Source organism: Struthio camelus, chromosome 3 (genome assembly GCF_040807025.1).
Source record: "Struthio camelus isolate bStrCam1 chromosome 3, bStrCam1.hap1, whole genome shotgun sequence".
Taxonomy (NCBI): Eukaryota; Metazoa; Chordata; class Aves; order Struthioniformes; family Struthionidae; genus Struthio; species Struthio camelus.
In genome coordinates, this window is record NC_090944.1 from 93,777,786 (window position 1) to 93,795,045 (window position 17,260).

Here is a 17,260-nt window from a genome sequence, read left to right on the forward strand (position 1 = left end):
ACAATTTTTAGAAGTCGTGTCTAGGAATAACACACATATAAACATGAAGTGTTTGTTTTATTACAACCATTCTTATTAGGTGAAAAAAAAAAACAGAATGCTCAAGCTGGCATATTATGGGTTAATAAGATTCAGATGCAAAAAAGCACAATGCCTAACAGAGAATATACAGAGCAAACTTTGGCAGTAGATATGCACCAAAATTACCCAAAGCTATGCAGAAAGAGGCTGATATTTTGTTAATGAAAAGATAACTACACTTTAAAAAGATTGAGCTACTATTGTTTTAACCACTGCAATGCCTCCTTCTTTTTTATCAGTGTATAATATAGATTCAACTCAATTTCCAATGAAGTCAGTGAAAGAAATTTCCTTGATCTGAATCACATTTGGATCAAAGCTTAGCTCTGGCAGAAATCTTTCTGCTAAGAAGTGGCTGATAGGCGCCACACAGGCAAGCGTGGGACTCAGGATGGTGCAGCCCATAGAAGAGGGGTTTGCTCTGGGGTGCTCCCCAAGAGTTTAGGAACCCCAGGTGCACCAAGGCCAGAGCCACCACACCGTGGGGTTGCCCTAGCCTCTTGAGTGCAGAGCATGAGTGCAGAGCAAACCGAGTCAGCAAAGGAGAAGTGACACCGCAAACTCACACTGTAAGCATCTAGATACCTTGGAATTTCATACCGATAGCTGTTGAATGTACTGATAAGCATCCTGTTGACCATCCTGTCGGCATCCATACTGTTATCACCTAAGACCATCTGTTCCATTGCCCCGCTATGGTCTGGCACTGATTAATGAACTAAGCCCGGGAAGGATAAAAGAGAGTAAGCCCCATGCCTCTGCGTGGACTCGGCCTCACCGTCAGCTGGCCTGCGGAGCCGACAACCCACCCATCAGCGGGGACGCCCCTGATGCCAACTGCCAGAGAGAACCTGAATCCTCTTGGCACAGCTCGAGCGTGGTGAGAACAATCCGGGGAAAACTATACCGGAGGGGTGGCCCATAAGGACAAGGAAAGGGCGAGAGCGGTCATTATACCGTGCATCCGAGAGCAGTCACTGTACTGTGCTTCCGTGGCTTAACCATAGAGCTCTGATATGTGTGTGGTTTTGATTCTTTACTATACTTCTTAGCTTTGTTATACTTGTAGATTGTCTGCTGTTAATGGTTTAGTGTTGTCCAGTGTCCGTCATATGTGTAGAACCGCTTAGATCTAATAAATTCTTACATCTGACAAAGAACGATCTCTCGAGTTCAGTGCAACTAATCCCAGCACACGAAAGAATCCCGGACGCCCCTCTAGTGGCGCGTCACAGTGGCCTGAATTGAAACATTTTTTAACAAAGTCTCCAGGTATCAAATACTCCTAAGCAGCCTAGACAAATTGAAAAGCTTCATAATAAAAGGGGAAATAGCATATTTCCCTAAGATGGTATATTGTGAAGGAGGGCTGTTAGATTCATCTGTATGTGATTAATTATAATACAATCCAGTAAATGAATACCATCTCACTATGCTAGAGGTCTTACATTTAAAATTAAAACCTGATATAAACTGCTGTTACTATAAAGGCAGTTGCAGTCTGAATAAAACTTATCTGCAACATTCGCTTGTCTCCTGCATGTCGTTCAACTGCACTACTGGTCACAGTCCAGGAAATGTTTGCCTCAAAAGTTCTGTTTTGTACTTCAGGCTTTGCAATACACATCATATTTTAACCTTGCTCCTAGAGTGGTTGCTGCTAAGTGTTCCTTGTACATTTTGTCCATTTCCAGATTATGCTTTTCCTCAAAAAGATTCCTCCAGTCACTAACAGCACCTACAAAGAAGCAGTATTGTTACTATAATGCACAGGTTTTAGCATTCATTGTATTTATTTTCTTAGAATGAGTAATTTCTATCCCTATGCATGTTAAGTGGAGTGTTTTTCTTACTTTTTAAACTATTACTGAATTTGATTCCTTTTCAAGTTTGAGTTCTGCAGGATCCACAGGGCAAGATGCATTGCTCCCAAACTTTCTGCTTCACTTACCTAACAGATGGTGCCAGCCTTAAGGCAGGCATGAGTGGAGAGACACAGAGTAACCCCTGGGTTGTGATATGAGTGAAATAAAGTTAACTAGCCTGATGGTTGTTCATCTTAATGCACCAGCTGGACAGTTATTGCAGTTCAATACCTCTTCACTAGGCGCTTAGTTATTTCTGCCGTGAAGGCTGTAATGCGGGAGTTACTTCAGCAGAGGATGATATGGCCCATCAGGAGAAAAGGGCTTTCAGAGGAACTCATGGTCTGAAAAAACTAATATTTTATTTCCAGAAAGCTGATGACTCCTCAAAAAGTTCCCACAGATTTTTCAAAAAAGTGCATGTCTCCTTGAAAGAAGGACTTAGTGGTCCTAATGTTGCCCCATTTTACCCACAGAGCCAATGAAGGGGACTGACTTATCTGCCTTCCCCTCTCCAGGCTGTTGAGAGTATTATTCTGAGGAGCAGCAGTACCCTGTCATCCTAAATGAAGAGCAGGAAGAGGTAGTGCTGTCTACGGAGTCTACTGCAAGCTGGACAAGCTCTGTCATGCTAAATGTCACCAACTTCTGCTGCTGGTGCCCCAAGACTAAATCTCATTTCCTTTCAGCCGCAGAGGAGGAATGAACTCATTGCCACGTCACCAACTTCCTGACTCTCCCCATCTCAGGTTACTTGACTTTGGTCAAGTCAGGTGCATACAGTTATAAAGGAGGAAAGGTGTCCAAAAAGCTATGTGCCAAGCCAGTTGAAAGACTGTGGTGAAATAACTTTTAAAATAGGAAATTCTATTGGAATGCTCATCACTGTACAGTGTGAATATTCAGCTAATATTTATAAAAGGAAAAGAAAATTTCTCTGTTATTACATTGGCCAGTGAAGCTGTAGTATACCTAACAATAAAAAGGATGAGAACAGTATATTCAGAATGGGTGGAAATTTCACCTTTACGGAAGAGAACATCACCAAATGTCCCATGAGTGTCCTTGGAGTTCTTCTTCATAGATTGGAAGCTGCTCCTCTGCACAACAGCATTAATTTCTTCTTCATCCAAAGGGAACTCAAAGAATTCAACTATTTTTTTCACTCCTAAATATGTATTCTGTTAGGAAAAAAGCAGCACACTGGATGTTATCCAAGGAAACATATTGGTTCCTCTCCACAGCCTTCCCACTCTCTGGGGTTCTCTTTAGGTCCACATTATATATAGGCCACATTAGGCCCACACTGTATAAAGACAGTGATGCACAGAGGTGTCCCCAGGATGAATTCAACTAATTGCTTAAATCAGGATTTAAATAGTTAAAGCCCTACGAAAATGAGTAGAGTCCACTTACATACACAGTGATGAAGATATGCACAGAAAAACATGTGCATCAATTCAATCCAGAGTTAACTGAAAATTACGTTAAAATGTTTTAGGTCCATATCATAAATGGTGAGAACATAAGAGGGGAAGAGAATTATTTACATTCAGAAAATTGTCCTTTTTTCGTTATTGAAATGTCAGGAAAATAAAAATTCAGGAAATACATTTCTGAGAAAGGAGAGCATTGGAACATTGTTTCATGCAGTAGAGCAGTGTTTAAACCTGTAATGCTTCTTTTTTTTTTCTTCCTGAGATAGATAGTTACTTTATTTTAGAGCAATTGCTCGACTGCATGTGGTCTCTTTGCCCATTACAAAACACTATCTTTGTCTACTCTGTGGCTGGATATCCTTACCCCATGATCTGATATGTGTGCACATGCTTTCCATGTAGACAAGTGTGCATCTGACATATGACCTCTCGGTATCCACGCATCATTAGTATCTGCTTTCTGAGCCATGTGCGTAGAAAGCCATGACTTTATGAAGTAATTACGTCCCGAGTCCATAGCTGCAGGATCTCAGAAAGGAGCAGCTGGGCCAGACTAAAAGCCATGTGAAATGTCATGGTTAGCAAATGCAGAGGTGCGTGTTTGCCCATCCTGCTTTGAAACACTGCTAATGTGGTATTCATACAAGGTTTGTATGTAATTTGTATAGTTATTAACCACCCACTCCATTCCAGTCATCTACACTACCTCAAGTCTAGAGCTTGGACCCTAAGCTGTGGTTTGCAAGTTGAAATATGGCATCTTACACGTCTTCAGAATTTTAGCACACCCACATCATTTCTGATTACAATGCAGACGACAGAGGTGTATAACAGTCTGCAAAAAATAAATAATGGCAAAGGATTCTATATTTAAAAGATACAGCAACCACTAGTGTTCATCAGACAGTGCTAAACTTACCTCTTTCACTTCTTCAAAACTTACAGGCATAACCTTTTCACTGTCAATGTACTTGTTCCATTCAGAAAGATAGTTGAAATAAGACCCCCATGGCACTGTATAAAAGCAGAAAAGCATTTGTATTAATTTATAATTTATACTCATTTATAAGAAATACTTATATTGATTATAATAATTACATAATGACATATTGGTAAAGACCAAGTGCATGCTTTCCAATCTAGAATCCATGCAATTACTACAGAAAGGACTCTTTTCCAGGCAAAATCATGACCTTATTTTACATGAAAAAGGTTTTAGAAATGAATACCTTTACACCTAGACAATGCAGCAAAGATGATTAGCCCAGGTAAGTGTACTGAGAGATATGTTCATTTGATCCGCAGGATACTTTGCTTTGGAAATAAGTACCACACTTTAGCCACATCATAGTGTTAGAGATACCAGTACTTATGCTTTAGCTGAGTTTTTATCATCACTGCTGTTTTCACTGCTTTCTTATCCTTAACCATGCTATTATTAATTGTTAGTGTTATTTTTACATTTGAAAATAATGGAGAGACATCTTGAATCACAAAAAGCCATAGTGAGTAGTGAAGGTTTCTTTAATGACTCTAGAGTTTTCCTGTAAGTATGTCTCCACTGCCCAGCTGAGCTGGATGAACTACAGGAGGTCCTCAGAATTGGGGTTAGCTTAGTCAAACTGAGAGTATCCTCAAAGAAAATCTATCTTCTATTTATTGCACTGTGAAAGGGTCACAGTAAGCATTTGCCTGTCAATGTCTATATGCAAAGACGCTCTAGTAAAATCATTCCCAGTCAACCAAGGCAGCTGAAGAGGGAATTATGAGAAAGCCCTTGTGAAGGCCACATAGTGTTTGTGTTAGAGATTGTTCTATGCTGATGATCAAGACAGTGAGAGTAAAACGTGAGTAACTGTGAGTGAATATCTCTATTAAGAGAGAGTACAATACCTTTTCCAGCCACAAAGTCTTTAAAGAAACTATCCCAAGATTCATAAGATGGAAAAGGCGAAAAGACTAGGGAAAAATGATAATAAGATGTTGCTACATCTTTTGGATTTCGGAGCAGCAGCAGTATCTGGAAAATGTAAATGCAAATATACATACACGTATTAGGAAAAGGCTGTAACAGAAAAATAGCGAATTTCAATTTAGCTACCCCAGCACGGATTTCTTGGACCACGTAGCCTTGCAGTATTGATTTCAGATTATAACCAACGTTAAAATTATTTCAAATTATTTATTTTAAGCAATTTTTTTTAAGCCATTTAAGCCATTTTTTATTGAAATATATCAGATACAATGAGAAAATGAGCAAGAAAGGTAAAATTGGGGTAAAATGATAGTATTCTTTGCAGGATGAATTACGCTCACAGTCCAGTCGCTTGTGATACTACAAGAAAATAGTCCCAAAAGAAGACTGGTATGCAAATCTAAATTGGCATAAAAATCCTTTGAAGTCAATATGTCTACAAATCATTAAAATGAGCACTCACTTTGGCTTTGTTCTTGAAAATGGACTCAGGTAAATTCTGAGGAGCCATATGGGTACGTATAAGTCTTCTTGGGGGTAATTTCTTCATCCGCTTCAATAAAATTCAAATAAGAGAGAAAGTTAAAAGCATAATTAACATAACATTATTAGCTTGAACCTCTCATGCATCGGCTTGCCAAAAATTTCTATTGGGAGAGGAGAAACTGTAACATTTTTCCTGGCACCAAATACTGTGTATTTTGAACAACTCTAACCTAACAGCTCTTCCAAATAGTTGTTTCGGGGAAAAAGTTTTCTCTGACTCACATTATGAGTTTATGCTTCCTCTTTATACAGTGAGAGAAATCTAAAAGTAATGGGTGGGATCTTGGTGGGGAAGATGAGAATGACATAGCCTTTTGTCATCAAAATGAAGGAGTTTATTGAGCCTAAGAAAAGAGGGAAGAGGGAATAGCAGAACAAGCTCAAATTAAATCTGGAAGGCGAGAAGGTTGGAACAAAGCAGAAAGTTGGGGGAAAAGGAATACCACAGAAAGTCTGAGAAAGCATCTGAACTCTGACTTATGGTGTCAGAAGTTTCTGACCAGCACTATCTGTATCTAACCTCCTTGTGAGCTGCTCCAACAGCAAGGTCTCCTTAGATCTGGGAATCAAGACGTCTACTCATCTCTAGGGTTTGTCACTCTGAATAAAATCATATTAGCCAGACAGTGCTGAGAAATCTGAACTAGTCAGACAGATGCTGTACTTCCTTATGAAAAATACCTGGCTTTGGAAGACAAATAAATATATGTATCTGATGCTAATAAGTAAATGTTGGGGGGGGGGGCAGTAAGGAAGGGAGCAGCAGAGCAGCAATAGACTGAATTGGCTTAGGGAAGGATCTACAGAAATTCCATATGGGCCTCTCTCTGGCTCGTCATCTTGTGTTACATAACCTCTTTATTTGTCTGTGCATGAAACTTCTGCTTCATAACCTCTACAGAATAAAATTGTACTGAATTTTGGAAAGTGTCCCGCATAGACCTTCTGAACCTTTTTTCCTTACAGGATTACATGGATGTTTTCTGGTTAGAGCATAGCTGCAGTTGTCCATAGTACTTACTTTGAAAAGATGTATTTCATATTACATAAGTTCAGTTGTGAAATGACATATAAGCTTCAATGCCCACCTCATACTTCTCAGGATCTCCAACTTCAAGGTAGGGAAATTCTTCTGGCACACCATCGTGATTCGTTTCATTTTTACAGTTCTTTGCAGCTGTTGCTATCAAGTCACTTAAGATTTGACCAAACCAGTTTGTACCTGGAAGCACAAAGAAGGGAGTTATGTGGAAAACTTCAAGCAGAGTCTTGCATGCAATGTATGAAATGGTGCATGAGAAGGGCCAGCGAATTCTCATTAGATAAACAAAGAAAATACTTTCCAGTGCAGAGATTCACACTCACAGAAATTAGATGCTGGACACTGAACAGTACCTAAAAATATGTCTAGTCTATGGTATTTAAAACATTGCTGAATCCTATAAGGACATAGTTGTGATCTCTTCTGCTTTGGTTAGGATAAAGGGAAGGACTGTCTTACTGAGTTTGTATCAAATCATAAAATATAAAGAGATAAAAATGTTGCTTATTGTTCTAAACAAATTTTTCCGGTTCTTTGTTTTGCTGCTAATTAACAGGACAGTTTTAAGAAGGGCATTGACTAGTACGGCACTGGATAAAAAGAGTTATTTAGCTGGATTGTACAAGAATATTAGTAAAATCCTTGAGGAAATATTGTGGTTTTGCCACAGATTACATTCTCTCTCTGATCTTTCTCCTAGTCTGTCAAAATTCCTCTTAGCTTGAACTGACCTTGACAGTCATAGTCAGTGGAATTACCATAAACTTGAATTTTCTCTTTTATCAGGTCCATTATTTGTATGAGCACACGTACATAACTAAAACTTTAAAGGAGTCATGCAGGAACTTAAAACTGAAACGTTAAGACTGGTGTGAATGCAGTACAAATGGGATGTGTGTCTGTAGGCACCAGGAGCAACAGCAGAACAAGGGTTAAAAGGATGACCTGTACTGATAACAAAGAAGGACACTTCACAGCAATGCAAATGAGGATTGTGTTGCTTAGGTCAGGCGGGGAGGCCTGTGCTCTGACAAGATCACAGCATCATAACTTGCCGAAGACAAGACAACAGCCAAAGACCTCGGACTGTGACAAGAGGAAGAAGGCAGAAACATTACAGCATATCCCATGTGCCGTTCCTTTTCCTCTTAGCTGAACAGGAAAACAGACTATAGCCCTAAAAAGCTTAAAACAAGGATGCACAGTGAGCAGCTGACTTGCCTAAAAGTTGTGGAGGCTGAAGGGATAATGTAGTGAAACAAAAGGATCATACTGAAGTCATGTCCCTTTTCAGTCCAAGTTCCTGTGGCTTCTGTGATTTCCCATGATGAAAAATGCTAAGATTTGCATTTTAGTAGGACTGAAATATTTCACAGAGCTCATAGGAAGGGAAATATACAACATTGCACATGAAAAAAGTTAGACATTTTTATGCCAAAGATAGTTTTGTTGAATTTGCAAATAGAAATGTCACTTTGCTCTCTCATTCATCTCAGCCCAACCTGAAATAAATATTTCTTAGTTCTAAATGCAACACCATGATTGCCTTAGTAGTAGTGGTAGCAGGAGTAGTATTGCTATTATTGCTATTATTGTTGTTATGCTTACTATTATACCTGTTCTGATTATCGTTATTTTTATAGCATCCTCCTTTGCACAGCAAGCAAAACATACCAGATTTAGGAAAACCTGCTAGGATGACATCATCTCTTCTGGCTTCAAAGGACTCCATAGCTTTGAATACTTCAGGAGTGCAAAGAGTAGTGGGGTACACAGTGCCCTTGTAGGTAAAGATGAGGTCTTTACGTTCTAATGTGTCAGCAGCAGCCATTGATTTTTCCAGCACATCAGCTAAAGGTGTTTTAGGCTTTTCCATTCCCTTCTCTTCCGTTTTTCTTTCTAAAAGTCCCCGCTGAGGTGTAATCTTGGGCACACAGAGGCAGGCACCGGTTATGTATTTATAGGATATTTGGGTCTGTGTACTTTTCTTAACTCCTCCCTTCCTAGCCCTTTGCATACAAAAATCCTGAAACAGCTGCAGCTGGGTCATTTAAATTTGTCTCCTCAATCTCAGTGAGAAATAAGTGGTCCCAAAGGAAAAATAAAGTAATCTATTTGCTTTTGTGATGATTTAAAGACGAGCTAACAGGCAACATATAGCTTCAGGTGTTTGTTCTGATTCCGTTACTGTTAACATGGTCTCCAGCATATGTTCATTGGACATGAGATAATTAAGAGCAATTAACTTTCATCCTTTGATTATAAATTAATATGATGACACGGTTAGCTAATCCTGGGAGAATGTGCGGTCTTTTCCAAACACTCTGGAGGGAGAAAATTTAGAACACATTTTGCAAACAGAATACAAGACAAGTGCATGTGAAATCAATAGTAGGTTTTTAGTTCACTTTGGCAATGCTAGAGATTCGTCCTGGCTATGCAAATTATGATTCTGAGGACCCAGAAAACAGCAGGAAAAGCAGCAGGAATATCATCATGTTGACAGGGCCATGAAAAGAGATTTGATTCGAGGTTAATTTTTTTTTTTATCCATTACAGTATAAATGTTGATGTTGGCCAGACTCCTTTGACATGGGTCCAAGTTAAAATGAAATCTTAAAAGAATATGACAACCTAACGTCCCATTCTAGAACAGACCAAAGGTGCATTCAACTGTGTGAACACATATTGCACTGCCACAGAGAGTCAGATTAATGGGCTCAGTGGGATGAAGGGTGCAGATCAATGGGCTCTAAAAACAGTGTACATCTGTTGGTAGGTCTGATAAACAAGGATAGGGTAAGTATTTCAGTAGTACTTTGATTTCAGAGGTAAAACAAAATATTGTCATGATTGTCTCCTGCTGCGCAAAGGCAGAACTCCATTGATTTGAATAAAACTGGTAATGTGCACTGTTTGAGATTTGTACTCCTACTAAGTAACAAACACTTTCCAATTAGGAACTGCAATAGATTACACAGGAACACTGACACAGTGCAATAATTTGGTCCTACATTCTTAATGACTGCAGACATAGATTACAATATTTAACGAGATGTACAAATTTCTTCCTTCCCAACGTGGAATAGCTAAGCGAAGGATATACCTAGCTATACTGACAGAACAAGAATTAGGAGACCAAGTTGAGCACATTCTGTAAACAGTGTACTGTACATATGTTTTTGAAATGGTGAGCTAACAATTTAGACTGGAATTTTAACATGCCGGGTGTTACATAAACTAAGAACTTTCATGCTAAAAGCAAGAGTAGTCATAAGCTCTTGATTCATCTTAAAAATACCTAAGCAGCTCGTAGTTCCTTGCTGCAGGATGCTGTAGTGCTGAAAGTTGACAAGTGTTCAAAGAACAGCAACAAGTTTATGGAATAGAAATTCTCAGAAGGCTTTTAAATACCAATACTTCCAGATTCAGGAGGTCCTTAATCCACAAATTGTTGGAGACTGGGAAACTTTTCTGAGGAATTATCATTATTTGCTGGCTCTTCCTACACTCTTCTCTAGTTACTGTCTGTTGACCACTTCTCTACATAGGACGCACAGCTAAATGCACCCTTAGTATGTTCTAGGAAGGGCCACTAAGTTATCACATTCTTTAAAGATTTCATTTTAACTTGGACTCATGTCAAAGGTGTCTGGCCAGAACCAATATTTGTCTTGCAATGGATAAATAAAACATCTGACCTAAAATATGACTTCAGCTTCAGCATACATTGTATTATGCAATAATGCAGAGACGCTCTTTCTCAGGTTGCAGTTGGTGAAAAGATCAGTTATCAGTTTTTATTTCACTGTTCTGTTTGCTTAGCTGACAATTATACTTAAAATTAGAGCTTTAGTCTAGTTGAGATGTATGAACTTGTAGTGTCCGTGAATATGGTTTCATATTATTCTGTGAAGAATGGATTATGTCAATACTGTCAATCATCCCAAAGCCTTTCTGGCTGAGAACTTGACCTGTTGCCAAAGGCTATATTTTTAAGAGACTTTGAGTGAAAATGATCTTGCCACTTTTGCGTATGAGAAAAATGGTTGAGAAAATAGTTTCTTCCCTCCTTACTATGGCCATTGTGATTAGGTCTGAATTGTAAGTCATGGCTCAAGCCTTGCCCTAGTCAGAACTTTAACAGGCATAGTGCAAACCACATGAGTTTTGTCCAGATGTATCTTCTTCTGCATGCTCAAAAGGAGAAGATAACATAACAATTTTCCTCTATAGGAAATGTTATAATTACTTACTATATAGATGACATAATATTACCAGAACAGAAAAAACAGCTACCCCCAGCCCACTGTTGCCTTACCTGAATAGGTAGCTGAGCCAAAGTAAGTTACTGGGGTGAGAAGTAGAAATTTGACCTCCTTATTTGCCATCAAACACAGAGCATTACATGAAACCACAGATCACACAGGCTAAGGAAGCAGCCAGGAGAACAGCTGAGCCCTGTGCCCTGACCTGTTGAGTATAGAGTTGCAACCCAATCGGAACTAAAATCTCCTGTCACACACTTGGTTCTAAGCATCGAAAAGGGAGTCTTTATTTCAACATTTCAGCTGCTGAAATAACCAGCTAGAAGCCATAAGGGAGAAGTGACGCAGTTTTGTTATGACAGATATTTAAGCACATGCAATACAGGAGAGTTTCTTTAGCCAGCTTTGTTCAGTCTTGATTCAGTACCCCTAGAACCACAAAGTAGCTGGGGTTGGCAGGGACCTTTGGAGATCATCTGGTCCAACCCCCCTGCTCAGAGCAGGCTCACCTAGAGCAGGTTGCTCAGGGCTGCTTTCAGCTGAGTTCTGAATATCTCGAAGGGTGGAGACTCCACAACCTCTACAGGCAGCCTGCTCCTACATTTGACTGCCCTCACGATAAGCTTCTCATATGGAAATCAGGGAAGCATCTTTATGAAACATTCCCATAGATGAAAAGAAATCTTCCATTTTAACTCCAGAGAATGCAAATTAACAGTTTTGTAGTTTTCAATTGGGTGTGATCACTACAGTGTTATTGTTGAAGGAATGTAGTTGTAGCCTGTTGCTAATTGTTGAGCCAAAAGGTTGATACACTGAACATCATTCTAAGCAAAACAAGAAAAATTAACACCTACACATACATTTGGAGTACATACTATCTAAAGAAGATGTGCACAGAAGCACTGTTGGAAAAGTGTTTCAATAGCTGCGTGTTTACCTTCCCATTTCACACTACAATTCATACTTCATTTTTTATTTTTATCTTTGGGACTTTGCTTTTGCAGAAGAGAGTAGAACCATACTCTTCGTTTCTTGGCATTTTTTCTTGGCATTCTTTTTCATAGCCTGGAGTTACTATTTTCAGCAATGGTTTGAATATTTTCCCCTGTTATTCAGAACTCAAAAAATCAACTTTTTTCACTCTCAGAGTCTTTTTTGAAAAGTAATTGGCAATACACTGCACGTTCTTGGACTTTGGACTAGCCTTGATACCTTTGGTCTTTGCCAAAGGTATGGGAAATTCAGATATGCTTCCTTACGCGTTTCAAAGTGGTTCGAATGTCTTCATTTGATAGCCTCACTTTCATAACAGGGTAAACAAAACCTCCCAGAAGTTAAACAGACAGAAGCTCAGAAACGCCGAACACACAGTTTTGTTTGCTTTACCAGAAATCACAGTGTCAGTGTCGTTCTCATGAATGTCTTTTGAAGGACAGGATTTTGGCAAAGCTGGCACTGCCTTATGAGACTGCACAAAATCCTGTCCAATCAGCTGCTTGTCCACTATCTGTAATTTGTACTCAGAGCAGACACCTAGGCTGGAGACTGCAGGATGGAAGAGGTGCAATAGGGGCAGTGAAGCAACTTCTTAACACAAGTTTTGTTATCGATAAAGATGGATATGTTGATTCCTGGGGTGTATCTTGTCCTTTCTCATCGAAGACTTGAAACTCTTCAGGCAGAAGGCCCGCAGTCCAGAACTAACTGCCAAAAAAGTGTCTCCTTTATTTCATGCATATAAACAAAATTCCCAACTTTCATTTGGGACTACTCACAAAGAGAAAGTCACTTACTGCTTGAAGTATCCGGAGGACACTAGTCAGCTAAACTATTTTGTGTGTTTTACTAGTTTGGACCAACGTCATCAGTTTACATCAGTGAGTCAGATTTTGGACAGGGCAGGCAAGGCAAGGTGAGGCAAGGCAAGGAAAAGAGAGGAAAGGACATCCTAAATGTTCAGTCTTTTCTACCCTTCTAATCATCGAAATTTCAAGGCTGGAAAGGACTAAAGGATGTGATCAGCAGGCCTGATGCCCTCCTCAAGATAAGTCACAGAATTCCTCCTGGTAATTCTTATACCCTGCTTTATAACTTAAGTTTCAGTACATCTGGTTAAATTCCCATATGCCACACACATCCCTCAGCATGAACACGCAGATCATCACCACATGAATTTGGAAGGAAAATGCGCTCAAATGCCAGGGGAGGGATTCCTCTAAAAGCATAAATGGTTCTTCATCACTCAGCTCTCCATGAGTTTCAGTAAAGACATTTGTGCTTTTGGAAATTGTCTTGCTAATCCATAGTTGTTCTGAATTCTTTTGGTCACTAGTACTCTTCTTTGACAGTATGACACTAATTCAAAGAAGAGTAGTGTAATTCATGGAAGTTTTAGAAAATAAATCCTTTACGATAAAAGACAAAGCATTTCTTAGATATTGCTAACTAAGCAAAAAAAACCAGCTTAATAACTAACTGTCCTACAGTAAAAGAAGCTTCATTTGTTAAATAAAGACAGCTGCAAATGTCTGTATCAATTTAAAATACATGCACAACTTGGTGCTATTCATGAACTCAGAGGGAGGTAGATAATCAGGATAGAGATGGATTCCAAAAACCTCTTCTAAGGAATTTCTTTGCAGAGGGGAATGGAGATACAAGCATTCAGCTGAAATTTGTCTTTTAAAACATTTTTCATGAAAAAGGGTTGAACAACATCCTCTAGCACAGAAAGCACAAAAGCAGCATGTTCCTTTTCATAGTCCCACGACTGACTTGTCTGCACAGGAAAAGTATCATAACATAAACTAGGATGTGAATTTAAAATATGTTAGCTACTATGCAGGCACACTTCATGGATACTCTTATTCCTCTCATAGTGTACATCTAGACCTCACACACCAGTGCCGCACAGAGTTAAGGGCCCTAATTACCTAGCAGCAACATAAGCAAGTGAGCAGGTGCATGAAGTAAGTTACACAAGAGCAGCATGTTGGTGTAGAGAGGGGCCCCTGGTTCTTGACAACCTCAAGATATAGTTGGCTACATGATGCCACACTGTATAGTGAAGACATACCCGGGAGTGTCTTTCTGCAAGTTAGTAGGAGTAGACTGAGTAAAACTGCAGACATACTTGCAGGCTGCATCCTCATGCAGAGAAGCCCTCTGCAACAAATCTAAACTCCTGGGGCTTCTCTTTTGCTGACAAGATATCTTAGTTCCATTCCTGCTCTTCCAACATGGATTTTTGCAAACTGGACTCTGATCCACTGACCTTAAAAAGACCTTTGCTAATGGCACACAAAAGAACAAGAGGCAGATCTAGCTTTTAGATGGTTTGTGCTGTGCTGGGAGGGAGCGTATTGCCCTTAGGAATGATCTGTTTCAGGCTTTTTTAATCTGTTGCTGTTCAGGGTAATGGTAAATTGTGTAAACACGTCTATCTGACACGCATGAGGAAATAAATACAGAAACTACTTGCAATGCCTGGAATTATCTATGTTCTTGGTAATGCTCTTGCTTTCTCTTTAGTTCTCGTTGATTTGTACTTTCCCCAGAATGTAGTTACTCAGTTTTTTGCCTACTATCATTTATTTATTCCACCAAGTAACATTCATCATATTTATTCCAAGATAATGACTAAGCGAATGGCAGTGAATCTTTCCAATTTACCTTCTTTTAACCACGTATAACAAAAGACAAACAGTACTGATGACAATAACCTGGAACTTCCCTGGATCTCCCAGTTGAAGATATGAATATTCTGTCTTTTCTTCATCACATTTCACTTTTTCACCTGTTGCCTCTTCCTTTTTACTTTGTATCTAGTGTAACTAATCTTACAACATCTGGAAAATATTATTATAATTATAATTATTCCGTGAAAGAGATAAGAAATAGCTCTAAAAATAACACCAAACAACTGCAAAACCTTGTGCTAAACTTTTTGAAGAAGAGTAGTCAAAGACAAAAGAAGAATGCCTGGCATTTTTCTAACAAAATGGTTTATGAAAAAAACAAGCAGAGAATAAGAAATGTAGAACTGGTAAAAAGTAAAAAAGAAGAATTATCTTGGCTGTTATTCCCTGGAGCATACAATTCCAACTCTCAAAAAAAACAAACATTCAGGTAAATGGCAAATCTAGTTTCACATATCTTATAAGTCTATAATTATTTAGTTTCCCATAATTATTTTAAAGGGTGAATGACCAAGTTTGAGAGAAGAGGCCAAACGAGTTGTTATGTAGGCCAGAATTTCCTTCCAGTAATGTGGAAAGAGAAATCTAAATTAAGTTTAAAGATAACACTTTGTTGAAAGGTGTCTTTGAGGCTAAAGCAGACTTTGAATTTTCCAAGGAAACTTTTTTTCCTTAGAAAACGATAACTCTTTGAGACCAAAACTTTTCTTGGAAACATATATGTATCTTTCTACAGACAACTGTCTCTCTAGAAAAGGAGAAAGGAAAATAGAAACAACATCTCTGCTAGTGACTCAGCAATACAGCTACTCCATTAAGACCAAGAAATACAAGTTCAAGCCACAGTGTTGCCAAATTGGGGCAGAGCACTGAAGCTTTCCCTCCCAGAGGATGAGATCACCAGGCCTGGACTGATTTTAACTTGGGTACGTCTCACTGGCTGCATGAAGATGGATGGGTACAACATGCTAAAACACCAAGCAGGGAACAGCAATGACAACATAATGTGACTGCATTCAGAGGACGCTGTCAAGATCACGGGATGGTTTGTGCTTTTGTTACTAACACAAGCTAAGGCTTGTGCCACCGCTGCGGTGTTACTGCTGCTATCTTGTCTAGCTAGCAAAAGTAGGCCAGTGCATGCCACAGGCACAACCCTGTGCCACCTTAAAACTCAGTCGAGGCCAACCAAACGGGCACTGGTGTAAAAACTACATTGTGTCCCAACTTAAAAGGCAACTTTGCATTCGTACAATCTCCTTGTATAAAGACAATCAATGTAAGGGGATACTGTTCTTCTTAGCCTATGAACATGAAACATAGTCATGCATAGCAAAGTTTCCGAGGACTCACGCATTTCAACATGAATAGCTTTTCCAAAGCTCAATTTACAGATGTCTGGGGAGGAGGGAAAGAACTGTGAGAAGATCTACTCTGTAAACATTTGGCTTCTTTTATAGCAGAATAGGAAAAGATACTTAAGTGTTAATCAAAACAATCCAACAAAGTTCCTGCAAGGAAATTCAGTTGTGAACTAAGTTTACTTTAAAAATTATTATGCTATATTTTCAGAACTATCTATATTGAATAGCATTAATAAATACTATATTATTCTTTATTTTCAATAATTTAGATTTAAGTCTGGTTTTGTTCAAAGCTGCTTACAGGTCATATCATTTTTTTTTTCCATAAGATGTTACAAATAACTAGAGCAGTGATTTAGAGAAAAAAAAAAAAGGGAAATCAAATGTTGACAGCACTGGAATACTTTCTGAATCTTTGCAATGTATTCAATTCATGCTGAATTTTCCGAATTAGTTGTTTATTCTATGATCCTACTTGGGTCTGCTCAAAGTTTCTTCCTGCTGTGCAGCATAGCTACTAGTTTCCAGCAAGAGCGCTGGTCCTTCTGCCATACCAACGAACTTCCCATCAGTGAACTTTTCACATTGTACTGAACAGGTACCAGGATGGAATTTCGCGTTATTATATTGATCCCTCTGCAAAATACAGTATATGACTCCACAAATATTTTCAAAGCTACGATGGATGTTTTCTTGCAGGCAGCATTTTTTAGAAGATGAAGTGTGACATTACAGTTACCAATTTTTTCATTATTATTTCTACTTTGGTATCTATCATCTCATTCTTCTGAATTTTTGGGTAGCCCTGGCTGACATTACATTATTGTATACACTGCTGCTGCCTCCAATGGAGAAGTTTTTCTGGTCTTTCCCCCTCTAGACAAGTCTTGCTAAAGCAGGCACAGATGCAGCATTTTGAGACTCATGGAAGGTAGGATTTTCAAAGCAAGAAGAAAAATTTTTAAAAATAATCAAAATA

At 38.9% G+C, this 17,260-nt stretch overlaps 1 protein-coding gene across 1 annotated transcript; it reads right to left on the reverse strand.

Annotated features, from left to right (window-relative positions):
• Nucleotides 1–38: 38 nt before the first annotated feature.
• Nucleotides 39–8,885, reverse strand: LOC104151905 (sulfotransferase 6B1). Its single transcript, XM_009686998.2, has 7 exons — nt 8,623–8,885; nt 6,995–7,128; nt 5,824–5,913; nt 5,279–5,405; nt 4,305–4,399; nt 2,971–3,127; nt 39–1,819 (listed from the first exon to the last, which is right to left on the reverse strand). The coding sequence occupies exons 1-7, from the start codon at nt 8,822–8,824 to the stop codon at nt 1,689–1,691; spliced, it is 936 nt and encodes a 311-aa protein (XP_009685293.1). The 5' UTR covers nt 8,825–8,885; the 3' UTR covers nt 39–1,688.
• Between the last annotated feature and the right edge of the window lie 8,375 nt (nt 8,886–17,260).